The 25087-nt window shown below is 38.6% G+C and overlaps 4 protein-coding genes and 4 non-coding genes across 9 annotated transcripts in view; 1 reads left to right on the top strand and 7 right to left on the bottom strand.

Moving 5' to 3' along the window:
• Window positions 1-24: 24 nt before the first annotated feature.
• Window positions 25-3260, bottom strand: LOC117938034 (somatomedin-B and thrombospondin type-1 domain-containing protein). Its single transcript, XM_034862357.1, has 5 exons — window positions 2460-3260; window positions 1335-1529; window positions 1156-1234; window positions 463-639; window positions 25-269 (listed from the first exon to the last, which is right to left on the bottom strand). Exons 1-5 carry the CDS (start codon window positions 2680-2682, stop codon window positions 152-154), a joined length of 792 nt encoding a protein of 263 aa, XP_034718248.1. The 5' UTR covers window positions 2683-3260; the 3' UTR covers window positions 25-151.
• Window positions 3261-13525: 10265 nt separating this feature from the next.
• On the bottom strand, window positions 13526-16788 carry si:ch211-171b20.3. Of its 2 annotated transcripts, none has more exons than XM_034862643.1 (7): window positions 16361-16788; window positions 16219-16264; window positions 15839-15933; window positions 15304-15442; window positions 14737-14844; window positions 14630-14636; window positions 13526-14243 (listed from the first exon to the last, which is right to left on the bottom strand). In XM_034862643.1, the coding sequence occupies exons 1-7, from the start codon at window positions 16563-16565 to the stop codon at window positions 14154-14156; spliced, it is 690 nt and encodes a 229-aa protein (XP_034718534.1). In that variant the 5' UTR covers window positions 16566-16788; the 3' UTR covers window positions 13526-14153. The 2 variants fall into 2 exon arrangements, with proteins under 2 accessions (XP_034718534.1, XP_034718533.1); XM_034862642.1 differs by having other exon boundaries at window positions 14581-14636; window positions 16361-16785.
• A 484-nt stretch (window positions 16789-17272) lies between these two features.
• rpl7 (ribosomal protein L7) lies at window positions 17273-21995 on the bottom strand. Its single transcript, XM_034862372.1, has 7 exons — window positions 21775-21995; window positions 21179-21278; window positions 20890-21056; window positions 20193-20330; window positions 18850-18959; window positions 17884-18100; window positions 17273-17320 (listed from the first exon to the last, which is right to left on the bottom strand). Exons 1-6 carry the CDS (start codon window positions 21786-21788, stop codon window positions 17892-17894), a joined length of 738 nt encoding a protein of 245 aa, XP_034718263.1. The 5' UTR covers window positions 21789-21995; the 3' UTR covers window positions 17273-17320; window positions 17884-17891.
• On the bottom strand, window positions 17745-17835 carry LOC117938332. Its single transcript, XR_004655372.1, has one exon. It is a non-coding gene; the product is annotated as a small nucleolar SNORD12/SNORD106 (small nucleolar RNA).
• On the bottom strand, window positions 18448-18537 carry LOC117938331. Its single transcript, XR_004655371.1, has one exon. It is a non-coding gene; the product is annotated as a small nucleolar SNORD12/SNORD106 (small nucleolar RNA).
• Window positions 20010-20101, bottom strand: LOC117938329. Its single transcript, XR_004655369.1, has one exon. It is a non-coding gene; the product is annotated as a small nucleolar SNORD12/SNORD106 (small nucleolar RNA).
• On the bottom strand, window positions 20401-20489 carry LOC117938333. The gene has a single exon (XR_004655373.1). It is a non-coding gene; the product is annotated as a small nucleolar SNORD12/SNORD106 (small nucleolar RNA).
• A 1672-nt stretch (window positions 21996-23667) lies between the features above and the next one.
• Window positions 23668-25087, top strand: part of rdh10a (retinol dehydrogenase 10a) — a 12674-nt gene continuing 11254 nt past the window's right edge. Inside the window, exons 1-2 of the mRNA XM_034862149.1 lie at window positions 23668-24281; window positions 24760-24995. Coding sequence (XP_034718040.1) covers window positions 23996-24281; window positions 24760-24995 — 522 coding nt within the window. The 5' untranslated portion in view covers window positions 23668-23995. The remainder of the gene's footprint in view (window positions 24282-24759; window positions 24996-25087) is intronic.

The raw sequence follows: 25087 nt of genomic DNA, 5'->3' as shown, positions 1-25087 counted from the left end.
TTTCACCACCGTCCAGTTGTCTTCGTGTTGAAAGCCTGCCATATTGACGTGTCTGATCTGAACAAAATGTTTCAGTAATGAGGGGAGCTTGGCTGGGAAAACGCTTTTCTGAACACCGGACCAGAGAATGTTCTGTGGTGCTTTGTTTGGATCAGATAAAGACGAAGCTGTGTTGTGGTGGACAGTTGCACTGCTGGGTTTTCTGGATCTTCTTCCACGTCCCGCTGCACTGATGGTTCCCCACCGCCTGCCAATGGAGCACAGCTTCTCTGAAACAGTCACAGCCCCTAATGTTTCTGGTTTTATGGTCACACATTTACATTTACAGTGTAGTGTACATTATTTTTACTTGACTTCAAATGTTAAATTTAAGTGAAAAAAATGTAAGATGCTGTTTTATCAATTCATTGTCAGCAATCCAAGGTCCCAGGTCCTGGAACACATATAAACATAACTTCATACTTCTCTGATTCCAGACCGTCTCCTTGGCAGCTGCCGCTATTGTTTTGCATGGCAGGAGGTTCACACATCACACACACTTTAAAGCCTTCTGTTATGTAGCGCATCCAGTGTGTGTGTGGCCGGTTCTCCACTGTACAGTGGGGTGTCCTGGACTCCAGTGTGAATTCCACACAGAACCTGTAGGGAGTAGGGTCACGAAGGTCAGTCATTCCTGTGATATTAGTACCAATGAATCAAGATAGAGGACTAAAGTAAATGTACACAATAAGATTTTTGCTTTACCAGTCCATGTTTTATGGACACACCCTTTATAGAATGGGAACAACAATTATTCAGCCAATGGGTGCACACAATAACTCACCTACTGTCATTTATTCTAGACTTTTTGCGAATGTGCTTTTCATGTGTGTTAAAGTATGAGTATTCAATTTCAAAGGATTGTGTGTATTTACTATGTTGGTTTGTAGACAGACGTCCAGGTGAGCAAACACCTAGACTACCGGTCGCTCACGCAGGTGGCGACAACGTTGGGCTGTTATCTTTTTCTTTTTTTAAATGGTACAGTATACAGTACAATGCTAAACTGAAGTTAACTCCTTGCAGCATACATGAACTTTTCAACCCTTGAATTTGAAGACGCGTGAGAGGGTCTGCTGTTGGGGAGGCTTTATAGGAACACGATGTGAAACCTACCCAGGGTCTAGGGGGTTTCCGTAGTTGTCATGCTTGGGCCTTCCCTTGCCAAACTCCATGCTGGTGATTAATGCAGGGCCTGATAAAGAGAAAATAATAGTTTCTATAAGTAAGTTCAGGTTTATCCTATTTAAAGGTGTAAAAATGCTTAAAAACAAGGGAACCATGTATTTGTGTACTTGAGTTGTGTCCACAGTGGTGGCCCTGGTGGTCTCTGTACTCCCAGCAGCCAGCTTGTTGCTCCAGCCGTGGACAGGGCTGTCCGCTGTTACTGGGCTGCTGCTCAATGTGACGCACACGGACTCGCACTGAAGGCCGGCAGCGCTTGGCACAGCCGCTCCAAAAGCTCCAGTCACTCACAGCACAGTCCTGAGCTGGATGTTGGTATCCATATTGTGGGAGAAATATTATTACAGGATATCCTCTGTGGTAGCAAAACATTCAAACTGCTTTGAAACTCACAGAAGTTGGACTTAACCACTTGATTTCTTAAGTTCACAGTGTGCAGAGGTGACACTTCTGAGTCACAGCAACAGTAGAACCTTGCAGTGTTCTTTTCAATTGTCCTTGTGAAATTGTAATAGAGCTTAATCCAGGAAATAACTTAAAATCAATAAAGCATTGATTGTGACTTGTAGAATAAGTGTTTCCTGCTACACGTGGTTTGAGAGCATGCCAAGTGAGCAACCCATTCAATCACCAAGTCCTGTGATTTTCCATTTTAGTTATTTTTCAAGCTTTGATGCATTAAGCATGCAAATTTGTTCACCACCGGCTTGTAACACATAGTATTAGGTACGCTTAGCTTGTTTGACTGAAACTGTAATTGCTACAACTACTTGACAGAATCACATTCTTCAAATATTTGTACTAATTCCATTATGTGGGCCAGTCCACTGAAATGAGGTTAGACCCTTGAGCTGTGTGGGTTATTTGGTAAACTGATCATGGCCTTTTTGTGATGTAGCAGGCATGACACATTGTGCAGAAGAAAAATAAGTATTGACGTTGCTTGTGGTGCGCTGCAGGACAGTGTTAGGAGGAGATAAATGTGCAACAACAATTGTTCATGCCTTGTATGAGTTTGAAACATATCCACTCCTCCATCAGATACGAGATAAGCAGCCAAGGTACTGCAAATAATCTTTCTTCTCCAAATAATCTATCGTTAAGAAGAAGGTTATCTCATGTAACAGGTTATCTCCCACTGGTATCATATTGTTAGGGTGTGTGCAACAAAAACCAACCATACCTCCGCTAGTGATTTATTCCCACTGAGAGCGGCCCCACCAGTCATCCCTCACCTGCGCACTCTGTAAAGTAGTCAAAGCAGCAGTCCTTGGTCCTGACGCAGCCCATGTCGCAGTAGCATGTTCCATACACACGGTCCATCCTCCAGTCAGTGTTCAGACAGCTCAAGTCTCTGCTCCGGCAGCATTTCCCTGCACAACCGCCAGACACCAAGTGGTTCTTTCCCAGAATGGAAACCACCAGCAGCAAACAGGCGAACTCAACAGAAGATCCCATTCTAATGGGGTCAGGTCAGACCCCTGAAGTAAAACACAAGCCCCTTAGTTACCCTAATATATAACTTACTACTCTCCCTTTCGTAATATAATTATTCCCTCCCTGCTCCTACTCTGTGTGTCACACTACCGTGAGGGGTAAAGGTTGAAATACCAGCTCAGGCAGGATTGTGCTCTGCCACAGGAGCCCTTGTGACCTGGAATTCCTGTGCCCGTCTCCTGTGTCCAGCCCCTCTTGTTTCCCTCCAGAAACAGGTCTGCAGAGCAAACTACACTACAGAATGACCCATTCCAGCTCTGATCAGACTACCATGTCTCTCATATTGTGTGTGCGTCCTCTACCTCAGAGTTGGTGTCTCTCTCCCTGTTCCTAGCTGAGCACCTCCCTCCAGTCTATAGCATGGGAGGAGACAATGAGGGCAAAGGAGGGCTGAGCTGTTTTGCCTCCTACTGTTCTCTCTCACTTTCTCTCTTTTGCCTCTTTCTCACCTGTGTTATTGTTGTTGATCCTTTTTCCTTTCTTACCCTCTCCCTGCAGATTTACTGTGACCCTGATGCCAGTCTTGCCCAGCCACTCTGCGCCACCCCAGACCTTCGAGTCCCAAAGAAAGGGAGGAATGTGAGCAGTTGGCAGGTCTCCATACAATTGTGCCAGGGGGCCCGCTGAGCGTTGTAAAGCCACCCTTTGGTTCTCACCTCTCTCTCTTTTTCTCGTTCTCTTTCAGATTACTGTAATCTATCAGAAATCCCAACACTTTATCTAGCTGTTGACATTTTGGGAAATTGGGAATTTTTTTATTCTTGCCACACGTTCAATGCCTTTCATATCTATTCTGTACACTAATTATAAAGCTACGACCAACAGCCAGATAGCTTAGTTTAGCATAGCATAAAGACAACATTTGTTTAATCCTTGCTAAACTTGAAGTGTAAAAGTACGCTCTACCACCACCAATGTGTAGCACCCACCTGGGTTATGCATGGCAGCCTTACGATGCCAGACGTGCACCACACATCAGCCCGGTAGAGATGGAGTGAAAGTCAAGCACATAATCCCCGTAGAACTGCAACCTGATGTTTTTACACTTTTACAGTTTTTATACAGATTGAACACATGAGATATAGATGTTAATTAGCTTGAGACTTGTTGGCTGGTAGGTACATTTCCGGACTTGGGGACAGAGCCAGGCTAGGTGTTGTCCCCTGCTAGTCTTCATGCCTATCCCAGCTAACAGTCTCCGGGCTGCAGTCTTATACTCAGCGTACAGGTATGAAGGTGATATCGATCTTCCAATTAACTCTTGGCAAGAAAGCGAATAAGCATATTTCCCAAACTGTCCGACTTTTTTAAGGACCCAATAGATTGCATGTATACAAAAGGGGAACTTGTTCAGGTTCGGTCCTGATGCAGGGCTGTGAATCACAGATCTGGATCTCCAGTGTACATGACATTATTTGTAGACCTGGGTTTGGCCTTAATTTATAACTCTTGACAGATTAATTTCACATACTGTAACTCTGGAGAGGCATGTCTATGACAATCTTATCTCATTAGGAGGGGGCTTGAAGCTGACACATGATTGATTTGGTCCTCTGTGAAGTTAAGACACGCTCACACAAGAAAGTATTTTATGATGTCTGATGTCAGGATTCAACATTTAAAAGCTGATAACATCATGCTGCTTTGCGCTATTTGTAGTCTTATTCATGAGGTACAAAAGACATTTTTTAGATCTTTGCAAACCCTTATGTTCAAAAGGAAGCTTGTTTTCATGCATACTTTAGGAAAAATTAGATCTATAATTTAGCCGGGCTCTGGCAAAAAGCATTTTTCAAGTTATGTTTGCTCAGTGAGCCTGAATGTCTGAGGATGTTGAGAACTCCAGAAGGTCAGCTTTTATTTGAGCAGTTCCTCCTCCATCTCATGGGAAACAAGTGAGGCCTCTGCATGGGAGCATTAGCAGGGTAAGGCCTCCCTATGCCTACTGCTTTAGAAGGAGCAGACATTTGCAATAATCTGGATACTTTGCCTCCGCTGTCTGGAAAAAAAGCATTGCGGAGAGCGGAGGGGGGTCTCTTTGGGTCCTTTGATTCTTCTTCTCGACAAGCAGGTAGGTCAAGCGAATGTAATAGCCTTCATCTTCACCATAATCATCAGCAGCAGCAGCATCTCTGTGGAGCATGTGTCTGAATCAGTGTATATTAAAGTTTGAGGGGGATGAACCCAGACTGACCCCAAAAGTAAAGTTGTTTTTAATTTTTTATATTCATTTTATATTTTCAGATGATGGATATTCTCATTGTAAAGTCTAATGTAACATAATTTCTCTTTTAAAAAAAGAATCTTTTAAGAAACCTATATAAGAACCTTATATAATTTAGAGCTTATTTTCAAGCGTTTTGAGAAGGTGTCGGTTTTCCAAATTATGGATATTTACCCTCTAAAATGTCTCTAAGGCTAACACACACACACCCATTGCATTTTCATTTCTGATTTGATCTGTCCACTGATGCAAGACTTACAACTGCATCAGTTTGCTATTGCTCCAGCACGTTGGAAGTGCACATCAAAGCCTGTGTGTTTTACATCTGACAGGCCCCCAACCCCGGACCTCCTGCCCTCACTGTGCACTTGTCATAGACAATCTGCCTACCTACAGTAACACACCCTGCTTGAAATGTTCTTAGTGTATGTGAGCAGAGAGGAAAAGAGATTAAGCCAATGTTAGCTTGTCTTCAGATGGTGAGCCGTGTGTGTTTTCGGTCTTCACACTCTGTCACAAACTGCCATGTCAGACACTGAACTAAACTAATTTCATTTGACAAATACTAGAGATAATGAGACGAGAGATTGGAATGAATGTGTGCGTGCCACCACTTCTTGTGCTGGGCGTCAAGGAGACAGCAGGGTAAGTCCTTGCTGCATCTCGCCTATGTGGGGAATGCAAACTGTGTTTGTCCCCATGGTAACCACTGACCTGTGTTGCTGTATTTTTTTCAACCTTTGTTGACAAATGCTAGAATTCATGTTTTCATTGCGCAACCTGTTGTAAAGGTACACTAATGATGTCACCTTGTACCATAATAACACCATAACACACAGGCCTTTTTGCATTGTGGGGAATTATACACAATATCACAGTGCACAAAAAGTATCCATATTTTGACATAACTAATAGAAATTCTAATATGTGGTAAATAGTGGAAAGTTATTTTTTAGTTGTCACTTTTTTCATCTTCTTACTTATTTATGTTCAAAAAATCCAATAGATAACCCAAAATGTAACATCAATGCAAAATAGCATGACCTCAAAACTATTTAACCTTAACCAAATATTTAATTTAAAAGTTAGTCCGACTAATTAGTCTGAGTTTGTTTCTTTCTGACGAGTGCAGTCAGTTTTTGTCCCATGAATGGAAGCCTTTGTCCTTGTTCCTCTGAATTTTCTGTTTAGCCGTCCCCTACTTCCTCCCTCCACGTTTACATCCGTACATTTGGTGTGTGTGTGTGTGTGTGTGTGTGTGTGTGTGTGTGTGTGTGTGTGTGTGTGTGTGAGAGTGTGAGTGAGTGAGTGCTTGAGTGAGTGAGTGAATGAGGGGGGCTGTAAGGGAGTGTACATATATTATCAATTGTTAATGTAGTAGTGATTTGTGTACTGCATTCGACCATCTGATGGCATTTCAGAAAGTCTTTTATAGTTCTTGTGAATAGTCTGCCTGGACACACACAATAAGGTGTATGACTCATTATTTAAAGAGTTGAGAAGGTGGATGTTTGACTTGGCTTGTGTCAACAGAACACTGGGATGAACAGGGAAACAGATAAGTAAACAGGTGAATCCAGGTGAGATTTTACAAGTTATCTCAAAGGATACAGAAAATTGTGTTGGATGAAAAAGTTCATATGTGCCACTGCCTGCTCTTTACCTGAGGATTACAACTAACATCATGACCCTGGCAAGTGTCTTGCTATTCACATCGCACTTACATGATTATTTATTTGAGGAGCCATCTTGTACATCCCGCTAATGATGCTCCATTCATGACAGGTCATTATTGTGTGATATGGATGATAACACAATTCTCCGGGGCCGCGGCAGCAGAGAGGTTCATGACACACTCTGCAGGCTGGCGGCATTGGATCAGCGCCATTGTAAGGACAACAAAGACAGTGAAAGTGAAAGTTTTTTTTTCCTACCCAACCCTCTCATCGCAGATAATAGTCCCATTAACAGTAACCTATCTTGGCACATTAGTCCCATATGTGTGTAGGTCAATGCGGACATAAGAAGTAGGGGCATGCAGATGAGGCATAGTGTGTGGGTGGGGGGTGGGACTGAAATCTGCTTCTGAAAGAGATGAGACTTCAAGTAATATTCCATCAATCATACTGTGACAGGTCAGGAAACAGTGGAAAGGTTTGGCCCTTATAGACTAGGTTGTCTGTGTCTGTGTGTTTGTTTGTGTGTGTGTGTGTTGCTCTGCCAAGGGAAAAGTGTAAACATATCAAAAGCTATACATACTCATCTGACAGCTGTAAAAACTTGTATGCAAACATTGTTGTGATAAAACATATCTTTGTTTTTTTTACTATCTTGAGCTTCAAGACAGAGCACAAGCAACGAAAAAAAGTGAATATTTGCAGCACAATAAGCCCATTCGCCATAGATTTGACATCGTTTTTGGCTCTGCTATGATGGCAGACAAAGATTTGACCTCCCCGTGCCACATTTGAATACACAGTCACAGGTTACCATGGGACCAGCACCTGTTGACAAATGTCGCTTGTTTGCTCTATTATTTGATTTTATCACTGTGTAACTATCTTTAAGGATCTTTTGACATGCTTCGTTACAGCCCAAACTGATTTCACAACAGGGCAGGGATCAGTCGGTGGGTTAAAGCCTTTATAAAGAAAGAATTTTTATTGGTTGGCTAGAGGTCTTTTATCTTCATTTCTTTGTAAATAAAAGATATGATGCTGTGGCAATGTGAGAGATAACTCAACCGATGAAGACTGCACTGCAACGAGCTTGGCAGTCCGACATCTGTCGGTTTTATGTGTCTGACATTAACAAAACACATCACAAAATAGTGTTCTATATCATCACCGTTTCCTAGAGAGAACATAACTTCATCAAATGTCTTGTTTTGTCTTACCAACAATTTCAAACCCCCAAATATTCAATTTACTCAAATGTAAGACAAGAAAAAGGAGCCATTCCTTACATTTGAAAAAGCTCCAACCCTAGAGTATCAAAATAGTAATGTTACAGGCTGAACAAAATAAAACAAAACATTACATGTTACTAATTTGACCCATTGCTGTTATAGACATATTGATTATAGCTGCTATGACTTACAGTAGTGCACTAGCACATTAAACAGCAAACACATTTATTTTGAAGGGAATAATGCACTGATCTTTGTCCCCAGACGTAAGCTGAGTCGTTTCCTCTCATGCTGACCCAAACATATTTCAAGCATTTTTGATTTGAGGCATTGGCTAAATTATAATTTGGCAGACAGACTACATTCTCTTATTCCAGCTGATAGAGTCCACTGGCACAAAATCAAGTCAGGTGAAACAGTAACACCACATGGCTTTTCTTCACTGGGGACTCAACCCTCACTGTCTTATTGAAATCCTACATTAAGAATATTATATGGCAAGTAGATTTTGGAAGAAAACATCAGCATAACCTTTCCATTCAACATATTAAAAAAAGCTGTACCTGAACCTGAAATGTCCAATCGATGCATGTTCAAACTATTTAGCATTGTTGCACCAACACACTATGTATGTTGCAATGTCCTGGTTAAGAGTACCGTGGAAGTACACTGAAACGATAAACCACTTGTGGGAAGGCCCCAGTAGAGCTCTTATTAAAGACCTCATTGTTGACTGTTTGTTCCAGGTCATTTTGTTCCACTACACTTGAAAGGGATGTTAAAAACCCTGCCGGAAGAGGGAGACGCGGCCTCCATTTTAGCGTGAATACAACCCCTTCACTTGAATAAGGGGATGGCTCTGTGTTTCTAGGTCACTCTGGCTCTCTGAAATGCACACCTCACTATCAAGAGGGAGAGAGAAACACAAACAGAGCTCAACATTTGACAACGTCACATTTAGGGAGCTTAGGTATACACTCCCTGAAATAAACACAGTTAACAGCTGAGTTTCAATATGACATCATGATCTTATGAACATCTCGAGAACTGTTTCTGCACTTTGTTAATTATTTTGTATTTAATTTATACATTTAGTTAAGATTTTGTCATTGAATAGTATGTAGAAAAAAAGTAATATTACATGTTGAAAAAAGAAGAAAAAAGTCATATACTAGCATGTCAAAATCTGCCACACTATAGTATGTTGAAAAAAAACATATGATTATAATAAAAACAGCATGTGAAAAAAGTAATTATGTAGCATGTCTAAATAAGTCATAGTATAGCATGTTGAAAAAAGTATTAGTATCATATAGTGAATATTCCAATACACTTTATTAAAGTGTACACAGGTATCATAAAACCAGTTTTTATTATATGGTGTTAAGAAGTGTCTGTCTTGTGTAATTTTTAAAACAAGTAAACACAAGACAGTGAAAAGAAACACTTTTATTCGTGTATAAGTGTTACACATTGTTGCTAAAACAAATGTCGTTAAAGGTCATAAAATGTCACAGTATAGTATGTCAATGAAAAGTCATAATAAAGTCATTGTTTATTATGTTTGAAAAAATCATAATATGTCATAGTATAGTATTTCAAAAAAGGTAATGTATAGTATGACAAATGAGTCATATTTATTTTTAACTTTTTTCCCTACTTTTGACATACTTTAGTATTATCTTATGACTTTCCTGACTTAAAATATAATTTTCATATTATGAAAGTCATAAAATAATACCAAAGTATGTCAAAAGTAGGGAAAAAAGTCATGTCAAAAAAAGAGTAAAAAGTGATGGTATAATATGTTGGAAAAGGTCATGGGAGTGTCTTAGTACAGTACGTTGAAAAAAGTACTAAGTCCTATTATAGTATGTCATAAAGATTTGTGTCGAAAATCGCCAAAGACTATAATTTATAAATAATGTGCCCACGTCAATAAAGAATTGCTCACTCAAAATGAGGTCTCTTCTGATTGAAATAGTTTAGTATGATAAAAAAAGTCATAAAAAGTGTTGTCATGAAAGTTATAAATATTCAGAGTACAGTGTGTTGAAAAAACTTATACTATAGCATGTCAAAACATCAATAAAAAATATCAATAGGTCATAGTAGGTATTGTGTTTAAAAAATAAAAACAAGTCATGCTATGGTATATTGAAAAAGTGAATTAGTAATAGTATAGCATGTGGAAAAAGTTGTAGTATAGTATGTCAAAAAAACTCATAGTATAGTATGTTGATAACAGTAAAACAGTCATAGTGTTGTATGTCAAAAAGAAGAAAATCAAGTCATAGTATAGCATGTCAAAAAAGGAAGAAAAATAATCCTATTATGGCATATTAAAAAAGTCATAGTACAGTATGTAAAAAAGTGAAGAAAAAAAGTCATAGTATGGCATGTCAAAATAAGTTATAGCGTACTATGTCAAAAAAAGTCACAGTATTGTGAGTCAAATAAAATCAAAAAAAGTCACAGTATTGTGAGTCAAATAAAATCAAAAAGAAGACATAGCATAGCATGTCAAAAAAGTCATTTTTGATTATATCCCAAAAATTCGAAAAAAATCATAGTATAGTATGTTGAAAAAATCCTATTGTTGCATATCAAAATGTCATAGTGTAGTATGTAAAAAAATGAAGTAAAAAAGTCACAGTACAGCATGATGACTACTGTCACAGTATAGAATGTTCAAAAAAGTCATGGTCTGGTATTACATAGTAAATATTCAAAAACACTTTGTCAAAGTAGTCACACACAGGTATCATGAAACCAAGTTTTAGTGTTGGATGTTAAGAATTGTCTGTCTTGTGTAACTTTTTAAAAGGAGTAACAACATACCTCAACAAAAAGAAACACTTCATGTACAAGTGCAACACATTATTGCTAAACAATGTCATAAAAATGTATTGTGTAGGATTTTCAAAAAAGTCACAGTACAGTATGTGAAGAAAGTTATAGTACAGTATGTAAAAATAAAGTCAATTAAAGTCATATTGTAACATGTGGAAAAAGTCATTACCATCAAAAAAAGTAATTGCGCTGTATATAATGTCAAATAAATTTAAAAAGAAGTCGCAGTATGGTATGAATAAAGAGTCTTAGTATAGCATGCGGAAAAAGTCATACTATGTACAAAAAAAGTCGAAGTGAAGTATGTAGTATGTATGTAGGTAGTAGGTTCTCACTCTCCTTCTCCTCCTGCATCACATTACCTGCTTATTGGAGAATGTTTCTTGTAGCTAAACCAATATTCTTGCTGTCAATATTTAAATGTTTTCCTCTCTTGTGCCGTCAGCTCTCATTCACCTCCAGCTCGTCCAATCCAGCTCCCAGGTCTGAGCTCACCAGACCTCGCTCCTCTTCTCATTCTTCCAGATCTCAGCCTCCTCTTCAGTCCTTACCATCACCACCAGTGTCTGGACTCCATCAGAGGGGTATCCTATATGCTCACGACTTCTCGGCCCCCCTTGAATATGATGACGTCACAATGGGAATTTAATGATGTCACGATGGGGTCTAATCGCCGAAGACTATAATTTATAAATAATGTGCCCACGTCAATAAGAATTGTTGTCTCAAAATGACGTCTCTCCTGATTGAAATCATATAGTATGATGAAAAAAGTAACAAAAAGTCATATTATTGTGTGTCATAAAAGTTTAAAAAAAGGTATAATATAGTATGTTGAAAAAAATTAAGAAAGAAATGCCATATTATAGTATGCCAAAAAAATCACAGTATAGCAGGTTTCAAAAAAGGTTTTAAAAAAGTCATAGTATAGTATGTCAAAAATAGTCTGTATTGACAAAATTGGAAAAAAAGGCATTTAGTATGTTGAAAAAAGTCATGAATAACTCATATTATGGCATGTGCAAAAAGTCATAGTGTACTACATCAAATTTTATTTTATTTTATCATGTCTAAAAAGGTTTTTAAAAAGTCATAGCTTAGTATGTCAAAAAAAGTAATAAAAGTCATAACATAGTAAGATGAAAAAAGTAATAAAAAGTAATAGTATGTCAAAAATAGAAGAAAACCAAGCCACAGTATGGTATGTTGAAAAAAGTCATAGTTTAGCTTGTCAAAAAATGTACATTTAGATGACGCTTTTATCCAAAGCAACTTACAATTGCTGTATATGTCAGAGGTTAAATGCCTCTGGAGCATCTAGGGGTTAAGTGTCCAGGGACACATTGGTTGATGTATAGCAGTGGGAACCAAATCCAGGTCTCCCACACCAAAGACATGTGTCATGTCCACTGTGCCATCACCACCATGTCAAAAAAAAAGTCATAAAAAGTAATTGTATATTGTATCGTAAAAAATTGGAAAAAGGCATACTATAGTATGTTGAAAAAAATGTATGTGGAAAAAGTCATAGTAGACTGTGTCAAAAAATGTCGTAGAATAGTATATACAAAAAAGGTATAGTATGTTGAAAAAAGTCAAGCATGTAAAAGTAAAGCATGTGGAAAAAAAGTCCTAGCATAGTGTTGTATAGTAAATATTCAAATACACTTAATTAAAGTAGTGGCACACACAGGTAACATGAAACAAGTTTTATTTGATGATGTTAAGAAGTGTCTGTCTACGGAAATAAAATAAAAGTCATAGTATAGCATGTCACAAAAATTGCAAAAAGTCATATAGCATGTCAAAAAAAGTCATGCTAAAATACGTCAAATTACAGCATGTGGAAAACGTCATAGTATACTATGTCCAAAAAAGTCAAATATAGCATGTTGAAAAAAGTCATAGTCTAGTATGTCAAAAACGTTATAGTATAGTATGTTGAAAAAAGTAAAAACAGTCATAGTATAGTATGTTAAAAAAAGAAAATCAAGTCAGAGTATAGCATGTCAAAAAAGTAATTGTGGATTATATAAAAGAAATTCGAGAAAAAAGGTCTTAGTATAGTATGTTGAAAAAATGCCATGAATAAGTCAAAGTATATTATGTTGAAAAGTTATAAAAAAGACAAAGTATAGTATGTCAAAAAAAGTCTTTAAGTCATCGTAAAGTCAGAAAATTGGCATGACGTACTATATCATATGTAGTAAAAAAAAACGTTGTAGTATGTCAAAAAGATGTCATGGTATAGTATTATGAAAAAAGTCATTAAAATGTTGTAGTATAGTCTTATGAAAAAAGTAATTAAAAAGTCATTATAGGTCAAAATAAATAATCAAAACGTCAGTGAAGTATGTTGAAAGAAGTCGGCAGTTATAGTTTGCCAAAAAAAAAAATATGTCCTTGTATGTCAAAAAAAGTCCCAACAATACATAGCATCACAAATTTGAAAGAAAGAAATCAGGAATTCAGCTGCTACATCTTTGAATAATAAAATGCTTATTTCTCTCTAAACAAAAACACTATGCTGTCTTTGTCAAATACAATGAAGACTATTCAGACATGATCTTCCCTCCATACAATACAATACAACAATGCATTATGTGGGAAAGTACCACATTCTGGGATCTGGGGGCACAGCTTTGTGTCTGTTTTGTAGATATGGAATGCAGATTATGTTTCGTTGCAATCTTTTAGGCATTCTCAATATTGCGCTGGTCGATATGTAGAATGTGTCTCAAAAGGGGAAGCTCCCTTTATCAGCCCTCTAGAAGCCATAACAAAACTCACAAACGGGGACATTTTCTTGACAAAAGGAGTAACAATAACAAAAATAAATGTATTTAATTCCAGGAAGACGTTTCACAAGGCACAATAATGGTTTTGCTAAACTATTCAATATGTACATATATATTCCACACAGCTTGATTTTTATACAACAGCAATGTTTTAAACACTCTTATAATGAGATCCAAGCTTTACAGCATCTTCAACATATTCATGATACAGCGATAATTATGGCAGAATTACATAACAGCCATTACAAAGGTAAAACAAATATCTTTTTTATACATATGTTGAATGCTACGTGTGTGTAGCACAAAAGTCAGAAAAGATTTGATATTCATCACCAGCATTTGTTGTCATAGCGAACACTGTAATTTACCACGGTAAATACTACATGCAATCACTAATAGAGGAGCTCAGGTCAGGAATCCCAAAATGTGAAGACCAGCCATGTTAGGCAGAAAACTAATACCACGGAGGACAAACAAGCCGTCAGAACAAGCCACTGGAAGGAACACGGTGCCTTAAATGTTTTATTTTGCTCAGACGTTGTTGGCACAGACTCGAAGGTTTTTATCCTCGACCAGTGGGACTGGGAAGAAGGTGATTGTCAGGATGAAGGCTTTTTAGCTTTCCTCATTTTCTTGAGCTTTTCTTGTCTCACCGTCTCACCCTCCAAGGTGGACAGCACAGATATCCTGTGGATAAAAGAGCGTGGGGCTCCGACCACTGGGTCTGGATAGGACTGGCCTGGTCGGCAAGAGGTCAGCAAGAGAGAGGGAAATACACAGAAAGAGACGGATGGATAGAAGGGAGATAAGAACAAAAATTATTAGGATGAGATCTATAAGAAGATCTATACACTAAAAATAATAAGTATAATGTATGGGGCATTTTCATGATGTTAGGTTTATTCTACATCTCCTCAAGTTATGCTTAATATTGATTTAATAAGTTATATCCATCAGGGACAAGTCCACCTGACAACACCAACCCCTCCCTTTTCATTGTGACTTTTTGGTACCCTGCAACTTGCAACAAATAAAATCCAAAAAATGTACGTGTTTGCTGAGTTAAAATAACTCACTCTTTTGATTATCTTTAACAGTCAGTAGGTTGTGGGTTGGATAATTCACCTTAGGCCTGCGGAACAAAAGGGAAGCAGAAGAGGCATAGGTGTAAGAAACAATTAAGAGAACTATTGATTAGCTTGGTCTAATTTAGATTATAAGGGCAAAAATACCTGCTTCGCTTGCAGTTCTCAGCCGAGAAGGTGTTTCTGCCATTGAGGACTAAAGCGGAGGGAAAGAGGATGGCTGGATTTGTATTCAGTTCAAATCTTTCAGGGTAGCTAGAAGAAGAATTGAGGACATCATGAACATAGAAAAAGGTAGGGCTCCACATATGGCTGTTAGGATCAATCATTTTAATTCAATTTCTTTGCTATCAAAAGATCCAATTATTTCATGTTAACATTATATGCAATTATATTAAAGGATTGTTACATACTATGTGAAAGTAAAATTCCCACAATTTGACTAAGAGTAATAAGTGATTATGATCTCATCATTATGCAAACACTTGATTCAATTCAAGCTATAATCATGCTTCCCATATTGCCAATTCTTTTCTGTGAAAAAAAATTATGCTTGTCAAAATTGTAACTGGATACCTTTTTTCGGTTCATATTCTTGTAATTATTTTTATATATGAGACAGTGGCTCAATTACTGAAATCTGTGCGGCTGTCTTCAGAAATATTCTATTAAGACTACAGCTACTGTACTGAGTGACATTAATCCACTGGTTACCCCAGGGTGAAAGGCCGCCCTGCATGACTGTGGAAAAGCTTCTTGGAGAGGCTGAGGGGATGCTGGTTCCCGGGTCTGTGCACATGGTAGCCTGTGGCCAGTGGAGGAATCACAGTTCTGGTCCCCTCTAACCTCGCACCTAAACAGAATTAGATGTAGCTAATTAAAACTGACACATGATTTGAAGACAGTCATTTTCTAAAAAGATATTTTAAAACAAAACTGTTACATGTAATGTGGCTAACCACTTGCTTTTACACTGTATTAACTGTGACTGTAAATGTATACTCAAGTATCAATGTTGAACATGAAGTCACAGAAATGACACAGTGCTCACCGTGTATGACGACAACTCCATCTACTGGCTGTATGGTTACATTCCAGGAAAATAAAACTCAAGTTCAATGTGCACCCACTTTAATGTTTTAGGTGAAAATTAAAAAAATTACTTCTGACTGAGAATATATAACTAATCCTATAATATACTCTCAAATGTAATAATGACGGTGGTCAACGCCTCTTCTGCAATTCTTACATTGTTTATCAAAAAGAAAGCGTCTGCCAGAGATGTCCTTCTCTGAGCCATTGATCTCTTCTCCCAGTCTGTCATCTCTGGCCAGGTTGGGTGACCTAACATAACACACATATGGAAGAGAAACATGGATTTTAAAAAGGGGAACACCACGCAGAATAATGACACACAGTAGTCCTGCACCATTTGTGTATTATTCTGGTTGTGTTATACCACTACCAATATTCATGCAATAGGTCTTGGGTGCAACTTATTTTTTTTTGCATAGCCTACTGTTGTGGGCAAGTTCTATAAAAGCCATAGGCTAGTCTTACTCTTAGGGAAGCCTTAAATAATGAGCTTTGTCTAAGAAAACAAGTTATGTCGAAATGATAACATCTTACCCTCGAACTATGGGGCCGCTAACTACGGTTTTCCATTCCCTGGACTCTACAACAGAGAACGGTGTCATGACGTTACCGTTAGTGTAGCAGCATCTTGATGATTAAGCTAGCAGATAACGTTACATGAAGCACGATTACTCACTGCTCAAGTGTTGAATCAAAGGCAATTTCCTCATTTGATTATTTTGTCTGACAGCCCCTTGACCACCTGCTCCCATACCGACGTCCCAGTATGCTGGATACCTAACCGCATCAGGGCCGCGCTGGCTGCACTTTGAGCTTCCCTCCGACAATAAAGCCTTTGCGGTAACGATGGGCAGCGATGCATTAACCTGGAAAGTCATCATGTTGGAGCTGCCATTAAACGGTTTGAAACATTACCCTGTTGGTGACCAAACAGAACACATGGCGATGATTACGGCCAGTTCGTACAAGCTAGACAACCCCGAGCAGCAATGCTAGGCTGCCGTTCACTGTGGTAAATGTAACTGAGTCACTGCGTCACCATGGTAACATGCTTATTGAAAACCGTTACAAAGTCGCACGTTCATCACAAATATTAAAGTTCAGTCCAAAACAAGTTCATCTATTTTATATTTGTTTCATCAAATATTCCCTCGTTTTTGTGCTAGGGTTGGGTCTTAAAAAAAGAGAAGACATTACCAGTAGGCCACATACCTCGACTACGATACCGACCCATTTCTTTTTTTTTATACACAAACTGAAACGCTTTGTGCCCATTACATGTTAAACAGCATATAATCTTTGTACATAATCCACTCATACTGCCTCACTGACGAGGATGACATTTAAACTTTTAAATTTAGTATTGAATGACAAGACAAATAATGTCTTTAATTTCAAACCTACAGTTCAAAACGATATTTGTTTTACACTTGTAAATTTGTAGACTGTTGTCCACTTGTCATTTTAGGGGCCAATAATTGGCTTAAAAACAAATAAAGACAACTAGGAAAATACTAAATGGTGTATTGACAGGATCGCATATTGATGAATTAATTGGCACAGTCACAACATGAATGACAAGAACAAGACTGTTTTTCTCCAAGTTTTTATTGTGCACGTTGAGTTCTTTGAAAACCTGGAAGACAAAAAAATATGTCATAAAGAGAAACTAACATGGCAACATTTGCTACTGTATTACAAAATAGATTAGGTCAACAACTAAGTACAATGTTCATACTTTGCTTCTTGTAAAAGTATGGTAATAACAGTAAGATGATTACATTTTTTTTTGGAAACCACTCAAAGTGGTAATGTTTGGAACAAAAGAGGTGGCTGATATCTTTCCCTCAGAGACGGCATCATTCAGGGTTATCAGACAAGACAATCTAGAGTCTATGCCATTGATGGATGTCACATTTAGATCCAACTTTATAGTCAAAGTCTTTAGGAGTAAAATAATTACCATGTTAAGTTGATCTAATAGTTAGCCCTTGCATTAAGTATTCCTGTCTTGCACAGACTGAAGCACATACAGTACATGATTTAAGATTAATGGCTAAAATGTGGTTTCAGACATAATTGGCTTAATTTCAGCTGGTTTTCACCATAGTCGATAAGACGGGGAAAAAAGTATGCATCATTAACCACACCTATTTAACCACTTATCCTTCTTTAACCTGTAATATTCCTCCAACTCACCATAACCTTTAGTTCATCCTCCGGATCATTCTGTTGATCTGGTCTTCCCGGTTGCCAGCGTCTCCTCCCTCCACAAAGTGTGTGGTCTTCTTGTTCATACCACCGCGGGGTGATGACAGCTTGAAGGGCCATAGGAAGTTGTTGGCGGGTTTGAAGTTCTTTCCAACTGTGTAAATCTCATGGATGAGGTCCTCAACACAGATGATGCCATATTTGCCTGCAGATAAAAAGCAATGTGCTCAACAAGTTAAACTGCAGAACAGCATGCACACACTTAACTACTTGCACTTAAAAATGTAAGTTATCAGCGAAAGCAAGAATTGCTATGTTTACCCAAGTGAGAAATGTGCATTTATGACAACCTTGGCTTTACTGATAAGCAAAATGATTGAGCAATTTAACCCAGACTGGATGAGTTAACTGTATTCCAACATTTCACCAGAATCTTAAGGCTCAACACACATTTTACCTTGTGACACAATGTTCCAATAATGTTGAACTAATCAAATCTGATGTGTAAGGGTAAATTTCTGGTAAAATACATCCCAATGGCTGTTGTATAAGCATGTGGTTTCAGACACAACTGGCTTAGTTTTCAGTTTTTTCACCAAGGTCGATAAGACGGGGAAAAAAGTGTGCATCATTAACCACATGTAACTACACGTAATGTAATCTTAATCTAACAGTAATTGATCCTGTTGGGACTCTACTTTTATGCTTTGTAGAATTGTACCTTAATATAGCCTTGATAAAGAGCATGTCTTATCTAAAATTAAGCTCAGAAAATGCATACCACATTACCAATTATTACTCCCTCAGAAATAACAATTGTTATTGGTAAAACGTTACATGAGGTTTTGTTCTAAAACACAGATCCACATGTATACTGTGCTATGTACAACCTATTTCTTTAAGGGTTTTTAAACCAAACAAATTAAATTAATATCAAGTATAAAGTTCCCATACCGAGGGCCTTCTCCACCAGAGCATTGTCTGTGAGGGCAATGCGCTGTTTCCTCATCCTGCCATGGCCACGTTTGTAGATGAGCTCACGCACAGACTTCAGGTTAGGGTATCTGGAGGAATGGGTCATATAAAAAGGTTAATAAGGGATGCAGTCCTTAACATAGAAATATAATGTAGGCAATAACATTCAGGCATTATTAGATAATTTATAGTCTTAATGAATTTAACCTAAATTCATAGTTAATTCACCAACTCCTACATCATTAGGTGGTGGCCATAGGTGCCACTTGTTTTAGGATTTCAACTCCAAGAGAGCAGTGCAGCAGCGTTCTGTGCCTGAACACAGCAGAGGAGCCTCTGCAGTTGATATACTTTTATTTTTAATGCTTTCTACCTCACAGTATATAAAAAGGTGAACCATAAGCTATGCAATAGTACAAAATGATGTTACCTGAAATTATGAAGTGGTATTGGCATAAAGATGACAAAAAACAAGATTTAAACATGTAATGGCCGTTTGGGGCAGTCAACCAACTGCACTTTTGTGTTTCACACCACTCAGATTCAATATAACGGCAGCCTTGAAACTTTGTATTCTTCCAACAAAAAAGTGCACGTCTATAGCTCCATTAAGCTTTTTCTTTAGAAAAGGTCAGATAAGTTATTTTACAGCATTATTTAGTGTCAAACATCCAAATCAAAAACATTGTTTACTCAGACCCATAATTTTGTGTAACCATGCTTTCACCTCCTGCAATTAGATTAGACATTAGGTCTATTTAATGTAAATTGTTTTAACAGTACTTATTTCCTGACATTTAAAGTGAAACCAACAGCAACATACAATATCTAAGGGGTTGAGATGGTAAACCTTTATACAAACACCTTAAACCAAAAAAGAATATCAGGGAGTCAACAGGGGAAATTTTAATAGAGCTCTAAATAAAACTGTCTATGCTCCCCATATCCCCTTTGTGCAACTGCAACACAAGACTTCCCTTCGGGGATCAGTAAAGTATTTCTGATTCTGATCAAGATAGTCACACAACTAGATGTCTTTATGTGTTAAACTAAGTCAAGAAGAATAAACTATAAATATGTTTTTTCTTAAAATACGGATGTGTAGCTACTGCATACTGTCGTACCCATTACTATCATGGAATGTGGTTTCAGACAAAACTGGCTTAGTTTCAGTCAGTATTCACCATGGTCGATAAGAAGGGGAAAAAAGTTAAGCATCACCAACCACATTCCAGAGATAGAGCATTTATAGGAACTAGTACGAGTGTTAATATCAGTACGCACTGACTTGTGTCCCCAAGTTTTAGTAGTAACAACCTTACCCCCAAGCGATGTACGGCTCAGCAATCCTAAGCATGTTGATTGAAGCCTTGTTCAGCCTGACAAATACACCATTGAAGATCTGGCGGAGACGGAGCAGCTGCAGAACTTTGCGGACCTTGGGGCTAACACCATTGATACTGGAAAACAAATTAAGAAAATTAGAATATAGCTTTGCATTAGTATATTGCTTTATCATTAATTAAATTTAATGTGGTTTCAGAAAAATTGGCTTATGTTGCATATTATATCACCATAGTCGATAAGTCGGGGAAAGAGTGTGCATCATTAACCACAGAATTAACAATGCCTTTGTATACAGTACATTTACATGGATTGCTATATTAAATGGATTGCCTTTAGGTATTACTTAAAGTTCCTTTTAAAACAGCAGCATACAACTAAATACGATTTACCTTGACTGACTTACGCCTACCTATTTCAGACGTTCTCGTATACCACTACAACCAAAACAGCTCTAAACAGTTTCTTTACAACTAGCATTCAAGACATTTCCACAGATACAATGTTTGGATCAAGTAGGTAAAAGACATGCACGAACATGTGTACTGGTTTAACCAAAGCATGTTAACAAGCTTGAGCACCAGGTCGTGTTGGAAATCTAGTAATCCATGTAAATGTTACTGAAAGGGTTTTGTCACCAATTATGTCACCAGATCAACGGCAGAAACTACTCACCCTCTGATTCTGACAACAAAGGCCAGTTTGGGTTCAGCTGGTACATAGAAGTTCCCCACTTTGCGAGCTGTACGGCCCAGGCGGACTTCACGTCTGTACATCTGTCTGTACTCTTTGTGGTACTTTTCAGCCCTCTTGTAGATCAGTTTCCTGGTCACTTTACGGGCCTGAGAACACATTGGGAATACATGATAGTTTAGTGCACAAATGTCACGTTCAGCTGCAAACCGACGACTACATAAGTCAATATTTATCAGCTCTCATGCCAATATACCAGCATGCAACTTACCTTTTTCTCAGCCAGCATCTTCTTGACGCGCATGGCCTTCATGGTGGCAAAGGCCTTTCGCCTTTTCAAAAGGCTCTCAGGGACCGCCGGTACTTTTTTTCTGTTAAGAAATTAAATAAAAACACATCAGGACCATATTTGAAACATATTGACAATACAGTTATCCTGAAATGGCTAAATTACTACAATGAAATATCTTATCGTCGCTAGTAACGTTAGCAGCTAGCTTGCTAAGCCATCCTTTACCGGCTTCCATATAGGTTGTGCTACGCTAGCCGACGTCTCTCAGAACCAATAACCAATACATCTTGACGACTTAGTCGAACAGTTAAGTCTTAAATGTGTTCACCTTTCTAGCACAGATACTAGCTAGTTTTCGAGTGCACGGAGGCTGGAGAGACAGCCATGTTGTATTACTGTGGCTACATACAAGACTCTATAAAGTTTTCATAACAATAGAAATCCCAATCCTAAACAATACTTCTAGGGTTATCGTGTATGCAAACCAAACAACCCAGCCAGATTGTAAATTTAACCAGAGATGGCTATTTAAATAGTGGATGTGCTTAGATTTTAATACAGCGGAACACACTTACTCTGCGTCCGCCATTGCGTCCACCGAGAAAGAGGAATTTTCTTTTGCGCATGTCCCCGTTAAAGGATTTAGGACCTCAACGGACTGTCCTGCCAGCTGCCTGACTAGTAAATGTATTTGACAAGCCAATCGTTGGCCTACCGAAGTACTCTTAAAAAAATAAATGTATTTTTTATAAAAGGTAGCATCAAGTTGCTAGAATGCTCTCTTATAATATGGTTGGTTGCCCCCGAAATTGAGGGTGTCATGTCTCAGTAATTTTTATCGTGTTTTATTTGAAAAGTGGTAGGCTACGTTACAATTTCAAAAGACTCAAATTAAAATGAGTCTAACGGTTTATTCTGTCATCTATGACTCTATTTTAGGCAGTGCATTGTTGTTTTGTTTTAAGACGGTCCACTGTATTCTACGTTTATAACGCTAGATGCAATTTCCACTACACTCGCTGTCCCGGTCCTCTTAATACATCCATGGTCCCGGCAGAGGGAGCCAACACTTCATTGTTTAATGTAGGCCTATAAATGAATTGAATGAAAAAAGAAATACCACTTCTTCTAAGCTACTTCAGGTTTTAAAACTCAGGCAGCGTGATGCACATCACGGTTAGGAAAATAAACGATGTTGTAGCCTAGACTGACTGTAAAGGCCAGTCTGTTGGCCAAATGCATAGTGCACATTTAATATCATTTAAATGTGAGGGCCGAAGTAGACCTACGTTTTTACAATTGGCCTACTTTACTTCAGTATTTCCATTTTAGACTACTTTATTTTTCCTTTCTATTGCAAAATGTCATGCATAATTCAAATGCAGAATCAAATATTTTGCATTGGTCTAAAGCATTATGAGCTTATACCCCTACATAACTTACAGAGCTAAAATATGTTAAACAACTTAGTAGCCTATAGCCGACCAATGTTAATAATGTAGGCTATAGCTCTGTAATGGACCTCGGAGTAAATAGGCCAGCTTTGCTTTAATAGCATAACGTTGTTAGCCTTAGGGGCCCTTTCACTGGCTACATTAACCCCCCCCCCCCCCCCCCCCCCCCCCCCCCACACACACACACACACACACATACACACACACCCGCCCTCAGACACGCTCACCTAGCAGGGACAACCACATGTCACTGCTGCAAGACGTCGAAGGGCTACGTGAATTAAGGAAAAACGTTGCCGGTGAAAAACCTAATCGATCCACTCTCACTTCCCACAATGAGCAGTTCGTGATGGATCATTGCCATCAAATAAGCTACTGTAATGTGGCTTAGACTCCTGAATTCTGATTTAAGTTCAGTGGGCTATTGCATAGTATGCTCAATTTAGGCTACATAAAATTTGGACATTCTTTAGGTAACAATAATGGTTTTACTTTGACCTGCTATGGCCTGATCTTTGGCGGTCTGGAATCTACATTTCGTGGTGGAAAAGCTCGGCAGCTATCAGTAGGCCAAGCGTATACTCAGTGTTAATGAAATCCCAATAATGCTCACCTAAATGGGATTAAAACAAAATCCTCAATGAAATGAAACACGATCAACGGGATAGTTAATCTGTCATGCTTGTTTGTTCAACTGTCGGCTAAAGCCACATTTTAAACGTAAATTATAAAAAGCCTATACCTAGCTTTGTTTAAAAATTAATATTAAAACAAAGAAACACGGCGGTGGCTTTTAAAGGATATGAAAGCCTATTCTCTAATCTTCCTTTGGCATGGGCTATTACATTGGGGGAAATCACAACATAACAGATTAGTGTTAGGTAATTTTTTTTTTTAGGTTAACGTTACATCACCTCTCAGTATGGACGTATTGGCGTATAATTCTGACAGGCGCTCAAGTCTCTGTCCTATTGGGTCCAGCACTGATGGGAGGACTAAATAAATAGCGAGTGAGATGCGGATGAGAATGAGATGAGTGGAGGAGCAGCAGAGGAAGTAGGAGGCACAGTCCGTGGTGCTCATAACTCACTGCAACTGTGCGTTGTAGTGACAACTGGACTCTGACTGAGCAGCATCTGAACTTCTTTTCACTCACAAGTTGTGGTCCTTTTTCGCCACTTTTGTGTAACATTGTTAGCGTTTTACAACCTGCACTGTGGTCCAAGTTGGTCGGTGTAACACTAGTCTACTTATCTGCTGAACAGGTCTCAAGAGGAACACATTCCCTGCTCTTCTTTCCTCTCCTCGTTTTTTGAAAATTATTTGGAAAATATCGGTCAACATGATGATAATTATTGCCGAGTTCTTCGTGGTAATTTTGAAGGTCCTCTGGGCTTTTGTAACTGCCGGGGCTAAATGGGTTGTGCGGCCCAAGGAAAAGAGCGTGGCGGGACAGGTGTGCGTGATCACCGGAGCTGGAAGCGGCCTCGGGCGGCTCTTCGCCAAGGAGTTCGCCCGGAGACGAGCCATCCTGGTGTTGTGGGACATAAACAGCCAAAGCAATGAAGAAACAGCGGAGATGGTGCGGCAGATATACCATGAAATTGACACTCCCATTACCAAAGACGGTAAGTCTGCTTTCTTTTTCAGCAAATAGGATGCCATCAGTTTTAAAGCATGGTCAGCGAAATATTGCTTGTCTTAGATCGCATTCGGTTTTGCTAACGCAATGGGAAATTCAAGGAGAATTCCTAGGCTACTATAGTTGCAGTAGGCTAGCTATCATCGTAGGCAGTGTTATAATGAATATTCTAGAGTGAATGTTTCACATGGCAAGGTATGTGCTTCGCAGACGTCTTCGCACACAGTTGCAGGTTTTTATATAAGTCTGACTTAACCGAAAGTGTCCATCACTTGGCTGAAAAGTGGCCCCTTAAAATGATGTTCTTTGAATAATTAATGTGCAGATCACCAATATTTACACATTTTTTTAAACTCTAATTTCAATAATAATTCAGATGTGATGTTACAACAACTTGCTACGTCTAAACCAGCCTGCTGTGCAAAATGTCAATGATCATTTTGATCATCTTTTTGGCCCTGCAGGACCTGTTGGCGGGGTAGAGGAGGTCCCTCCTTTCCAGCCCCAAGTCTACACTTATTCGTGTGATGTGGGAAAGCGTGAGAGTGTGTATTCTACAGCTGAGAAGATGCGTCGAGAGGTGGGAAATGTAGACATACTGATCAACAATGCCGGCGTCGTCTCCGGTCATCACCTTCTGGAGTGCCCCGATGAGCTGATCGAGCGCACCATGGTGGTCAACTGCCATGCGCTCTTCTGGGTGAGTTGACGCACGGGCAATTAAGCATGCCAACTTAGCTGAAAAGACTAAACATGTGTAGGCAAGATATTAGGATTTACACTATGATGGTT

The sequence above is a fragment of the Etheostoma cragini genome, chromosome 22 (assembly GCF_013103735.1).
Source record: "Etheostoma cragini isolate CJK2018 chromosome 22, CSU_Ecrag_1.0, whole genome shotgun sequence".
Lineage (NCBI taxonomy): Eukaryota > Metazoa > Chordata > Actinopteri > Perciformes > Percidae > Etheostoma > Etheostoma cragini.
The sequence above is the reverse complement of the archived record's forward strand: the minus strand, read 5'-3'. Positions and strand labels throughout refer to the sequence as shown.